The sequence below is a fragment of the Diplotaxodon limnothrissa genome, linkage group LG1 (genome assembly GCF_057381915.1).
Source record: "Diplotaxodon limnothrissa isolate DT_005_m linkage group LG1, D_limnothrissa_male_GT1.1, whole genome shotgun sequence".
NCBI classification, from domain to species: Eukaryota; Metazoa; Chordata; class Actinopteri; order Cichliformes; family Cichlidae; genus Diplotaxodon; species Diplotaxodon limnothrissa.
In genome coordinates, this window is record NC_140596.1 from 16,981,591 (window position 1) to 16,987,788 (window position 6,198).

Below are 6,198 nucleotides of genomic sequence, written 5' to 3' on the forward strand. Positions count from 1 at the left end.
CTTCTTTTAACCATGCACAAGGAGGTGTTTGTGTGCAGGGGTTTATGCATGTGTTGGTTTATCTGTGTCTTTGTCCCTAGACCCTGTAACCATGCCGATGGACCCATCAAACCCTTACACAAACAGCAGCTCTGTGGCAGCAGCCATCTTAGTTCCTTTCTTTGCCCTTATCCTCTCCGGATTTGCCTTCTACCTCTACAAGCACAGGTAAGCTATATCATCAACATCAGTCCTTCAAGGAAAAACAGACGAGCAGCAGAGTAGAATACAAAGCAGGTGTTCTGGCTTTTCTTCAATCTCCATACTTCTCATTCTAAATGGGCTGACACCAAAACTTAACCATGCATCTTTTGAGACAAAGTACAACCAGTCCTAAAAAGATTAATTATACATTTTTGAAAGCAATCCGTTTATGCGTTCTTTGTCCCTAATTGAGTTGAGAAGGTGGCAGTTTGATACATTTTAGCACAGACAGGTTTACAGACATTTGAAAAATGTAATTATAGCTTTTAAACTCTAAGCCCACGTGGGTTAAATCTGATTGACCTCAGATATTAATTATTGTTCCTAGAAAGTTCACAGCAGGCTTACAGTGATTTAAGATGCCAGATAATTCAGGACTATACTGAGGGTAAAATGTCATCTCGATGTTTTCTGTTTAAGACTTGTGTGAGGTTTTACAGTTTGAGGACATTGCCGTAGTCAGTCAAAGTTTTACAAAGTCATCTTTTGCAGCTAGACTATGGACGCTAACACACATTAATCTGTTGGCTTGTCATTTATGGTAGCTCTGTGCTACAGCTTTTAGTATGCAATGAGCCTTGTAGAGTCTATTTAGACCTATTTTAGCTTGCACAATAGTTGCATGTATTTTGCTATGCTTTAGTTAACATTGGGTGAAGGCTCGTATGCCAACGGATGTGCACAGGGTCATGCAGATTTGCACAGACAAACAGCACATTTTGCATAATATGCACTCATTAGTCTTCTAGCCTAGTGACTCTATCATTGCATCATATTTGTTATACAACCTGATTGCCAGTTAGAAATGTGCAATGCTGGTTGATGTATATTAAAGCTGATGGTTGTATGCAGGACATTGTCTGCTGACACAGATGACAATGAGAGACCAAAAGATACCTGGGGGCCTGGCGGCAGGTAAGACTGGCACCTGTCATCCATCTGGTTCAAACAACAACCAGACCTCCGCCCGCCGCCACATCCTCCGTCAAACTTCTCATCTATTATTTTTAGTTTTCAGACTTTTCTTTGTGCTGTTTAGTAAGGCTGCACGGTTACCCCAAAATGTTGCTCTGAAGTGAGGGAAATAAATTGAAAATCAATTAGAACCAAAATAAGTTTCACTTCAGAAGTTATTGGAATAACAGGACTCTCCTTATTCACTATAGGTGATTTTGGGGGAGCCTTTATTTTCTCCCTTCCAAAGAAACAAAGAAATGTTTTTTTTTAAATAGTGCAGCCCTACTTTGTTAAAACAGCAGTCATTTAAAGTTTGTAAAAAAGGGCATTTTATTTTGTCTTTGATCTCATTGTCATCCTTCTGTCAGCATCATGTCATCAAGAAGAAGTGCAGTATATGACCTGATAGAAATGGGTCGATCAAAGCACGTGAAATGTTTGCTTTTTAAAATTGCTTGTCTTTTATTACCTATAATGGAAAAAAAATCCTCACTAAAACAGTAGCAGGATGGAAAAGTTAGCGTGGCGAGCCTATCATCATGCCTAGCCGACATAATGGCAAGCCAACAGAAGATAATGTACAGTACAGAGAATGTACGGTAGTAGCTTATACTACTAGCTTATGCACTAAAACTAAGGTGTGAGTGGGTGACACTAGAGTTTTCTTGCTCTGGCCCATATGTCTGCACAGTATCTATAATACTGTCAAAGCAATTATGGTTGCCATTTTTCATTCTACCAATAAAATTAAACTATTGCACCTACAGCCATGACCAGTGCAGCGATTTAAGCTACTGCCACGCAGGGAGGTCTGCAGTGTGTGTTACTGTGTGCAGTTTTGTAAAGTAATGGGTTGAGCATGTAGGGTAGGCTTAGTGGTTCCCCAGGGTTGGATTTCTACCCGTGCGCACACACACGTACATACACTCTTAATGAGGTCAGAGTCAAACAGCGTTTTTGCTGCAGTGCTCCTCCCTGCTAATAGTTCCACAGGGTCTGGGAGTAAGTGATTACATCTAACTGGATTATAGGACCTGATTATCCAAAAATTTAATCGGCGACAAACAGTCAAATTAGAGGGAGGTTGTCATATAGTATATCCGTTTGAACCCCTGCAGTAACTTTCTTTTAAAAAAAAAAATCAAGCAGGCTGAGTAATAATAAATTTGCATATTTTTGAACCGGTGCTATTGGATGATGGCAGTTTGCATGCTGATATGCTCATAAAAGAGCAGTGGATGGGCACTGGGCGGCCAAACTACTCAAACCAGAGTGTTATGGTACATGCTCTCATTCCTGCTGTAAATTTTCACTGCAATTTGTAGATTTTTACTAGAAAATTCCTATTACAAAGTTTGCTCCTTTAACCTTAAGGGTAAAGTTTCAGACCAACATGCATAACAAGCCAGCTGACATGACAGAGAGAAGTCATTTCTTTTTTCTTTTAAATTTCATTTTACAGCTATATTTGGCAAAAATAAATATGGTAAATAAAAAGTTAATTCTTAACCATTACACTTAGATGACTTTCTCTTAAGTAGTGAAACTCGGCCATTCTGCTGTCCATTAATTGTTTTCTTTTTGGGGTTTTTTGAAGTTAAAATCCTCAATAGGGCATAAAACTGAATTAATACAGCAATAGTCTTTTTTTTTAACAGCTAACTTTTCGCTCCCAAGAAAAGCTAAGCGTTCTCACCTTGACTTCAGAGAAGAGCTGCTACTTTGCACAAAGTGTTTCTTTCAAAATTCAAATATAAAATGCATTCAGAAACATACCACAGACACTTAAATAGCGCGCAAGTCCGTGAAAGGAGCATGGTGGATCTTTGTCCGATCCTTGGCTGGTCCCCTGCTGGTATGTGGCCATAATGAGATCCCCTGCGAGCAATGTAGTCAGTGCAGCCACAAGTGGTAACGCCCTTAAGTAGTATGTAGGGAAAAAAAATTATATCTCATGTTTCCACCAGGGGGAGCAGCCATAATGGAACATAATTTATTTACTTCCTGCTATATTCATGCATTTTAAATTCGCTCAGGGCTTCTATGTACCTTTCTGTAAAACATCAATGTATATATTTGTTTTCAACAAATATAAGAGTTTGTTCAGGTTGAGCCAGAAGACAAACAGTGACAGAGTTGTTGCTGATGAATGTTTCTGAACATAAATGCTAAAAATGTGTTTTTTTAATAGAATTGCAAATATTTGTATATAAAAACTAAAATCTAAGCTTAAATGTGAGATAAATATTAACGAGTGCTTTCAGAGAATATTTTAAATGTGTGTTCAAAAGGGCAAGTGACAGAGAGCACTCCCATTGTGTACCAGTTTGTGTACAGTATGAAATCCAGCACAAGCAGAGCCACCTGATTCTCTAGCATTTTTGGCTCTGGTTCAATTCAGTACTACTACTACTGAGTGTAGTGTATCAGTCACTAAACCTTGAGGCTCAATAACTGATGGCTGGTTTGATTGTTTTTTGTTCTAAATGTTGGACAGTCTGTGTGCAAAAACGTTTTCTTAGGTAAACAGTTTCACAGGCCTGTGTAAATTCTTCCTGGATTGAAAATATGACTGTTGTGCTGTTTTACTGCATAGTTTACTTTCCCATTTGTGTTTCAGTTCCCGTCCACTTTCGGTTGTAGTGTATTTTTTGTTCCTGACCATTTAATAAAGTTTAAAAAAGTAGCTCTGTGTAACTCATGCAATGGCATTTTTCTTTTCTCTTTTAGGACACGTCCAAAGGTCCAGTTCAATGGCTATGTTGGCCACGAGAGCTCCAATGGTCAGGCATCATTTGAAAATCCAATGTATGACACCAACATGAAACCCACTGAGGCTAAGGCAGTTCGATTTGATACCACACTCAATACCGTCTGCACTGTGGTATAGTCCAGCTATCATGCCACTGCCCATACAGTGGTTCAGTCCAGCATCCATTGCTGTAGTCTGCAGTGTGGTTTAACCAAACAAAAACAAAAGGACTAACTTAGGATTTGGACTCGTCACCATGAGCAGTCGCTGTGTAGCACGCTGGTCCTCGTACAGCATCATCTGCACAGTGATGCAGCTCTACTCCACTTCCTACCTGAACAAGGATAATACCCCCCTGTAGTCTGAAAGAGGAAAAAGGGAGAAATCAGTTGGAACCTATAAGCATGGGAGGAGACAATGACGTCATCAAGTAACACAATGTCTGTCGTTCAGGAGATCCAATGCTATAATTCAGACATTAGGGAAAAACACAGATTTAGGATACAATTAATTAAATTCCCTGAAAGAACATGTTTGTCCAGTTTTGGCTGACGTGCTTTTTCGCAACCTTCTTATAGAAAGAGTTTTATATGGCCAGTGTCATATGGGCCTCTGAAATCCCCTCTACAATTAAACTTGTTCATGCTGATCTAGCCCGGTGCCCCTTACGAACTCCCCTGCTGCAGGCCAGGAATGGGTTTGACTCATTTGAGGTTCAGACCTCAGGGGAAACTCATCCACCCTCCAGACATTAGATGGTTCATATATGTAGATATACCTCTTTCTGGATTTCCTTTATATGGGACTTGACAGGACTATACCCTGAGATGTAATGACACTTTAACAGAGTCTATTCAAAAAATAACAGTGATTGCACAGACTGCTGTAAGACCGACAAAACATACTGACATAATAACACTCTCATTCAGTCCTGGACACTGGAATGAAATTAGTGTTAATTGTGATGGACGAGTGCTAATCAAGCCAGGGTCAAGTAGAAGCTGCAGTGAAGTTTTGACGATGTTTTAGCCTATTTGGAGATCTGAACGAGTTGGGTTCAATATAGCAGGACAATCACAGAGTTAGTAAAGTTTAGTTGTCAGTTAATTATGGGTTTCTGTAATTGTCTTTACCTTATTTCGCCTTTTCTAATAATGTCTACAAACAGTAGATAGCAACTTATTAGGCTAAAACATACCAAATCAGGCTTGTTCAAACAAAGTTCAGTATCAGAACCTGTGGACTTATTTTAGATGTCAATTGAACATTTTCAAATATGATTATATAAAGGTACAAAATACATGCAGTCAACTTAATACAATATTCCACAGTAGCATTAGGCAAGCTGAGATAAACCAGAAAACCAGACATTTGAGTTGCCCGGTTGGTGTACGCAGTGGACTGGTTTCCAGAGGCCTGTCTAATACAATCAAGGAGTCAGACAACTGATTCTCGTTCTTAAACTAGCCAGGATTCTGTGCTTGGTGGCTGAACAAGTGGAAGCCTGGAGGCAATAAGCTGTCAGGATCGTCGACTGCTGCAATCAGCTGTAGCCAAATCCAGGAAATGAATTGTCTTCTCATAGCTCTGATCGGGACTATCAGTCAGGAAATGACTGATTTTATATACTCTCCAGCCACAAAATCAGAAATAGATGAACTGATTGACAGATTCTTTGACTGACAGACGCAAACAAAAGGACAGACACCTCTGTCAGTCGTGCTGGAAGGAGGACATGTTGCTGTGGAAGCAGAGGCAAATAGCCTCTTATTGTCTCTTCTGGCATTTTTCTTCAGTGAAGATATTGATGAACAGACTCGTATGTTCAAAACCCCAGTGGCCCCATGGGACTTCCCAAACCACTGCTGCCGGGGACCCCAAAATATAAACTTTATATAAACCGCACAAATTTTGCACTAGTGTGTTTTTCTGACTGGGTTATGAAAAAAAATGAATAATTTTTGGGTCTGAAATGGGTTTGGAAAATGAGTAATTAAAAAATAGCATTTTATTCAAAAACTTCTATCTTTAAAAAGATGACAAAAATGATTAAATACAGGGTTACAGAGTGTTTGTATATACACATTTATATTTCACACTCCCTGTAAGCAGAAGGTGTGACCACATGCTATACTGTTGTTTATTTTGTTGCCATGACAACACGCTAGCCAACCAGAAAGTTGAGAATAGTTTACCTGTAGACCTCCAAGCAGGAAAGGAAATGTTGTCCTGCCATTTAGAAACGT

The 6,198-nt window shown here is 39.4% G+C and overlaps 1 protein-coding gene across 2 annotated transcripts in view; it reads left to right on the forward strand.

Moving 5' to 3' along the window:
- The window catches only part of LOC146639603 (CUB and sushi domain-containing protein 1-like), a 480,470-nt gene extending 476,380 nt beyond the window's left edge, over positions 1 to 4,090 (forward strand). Inside the window, exons 73-75 of one of the 2 annotated variants that reach the window (XM_085353830.1) lie at positions 81 to 207; positions 1,096 to 1,158; positions 3,931 to 4,090. In XM_085353830.1, coding sequence (XP_085209956.1) covers positions 81 to 207; positions 1,096 to 1,158; positions 3,931 to 4,090 — 350 coding nt within the window. The remainder of the gene's footprint in view (positions 1 to 80; positions 208 to 1,095; positions 1,159 to 3,930) is intronic. The other variant, XM_085353836.1, reaches the window with a different exon arrangement.
- The last annotated feature ends 2,108 nt before the right edge of the window (positions 4,091 to 6,198 follow it).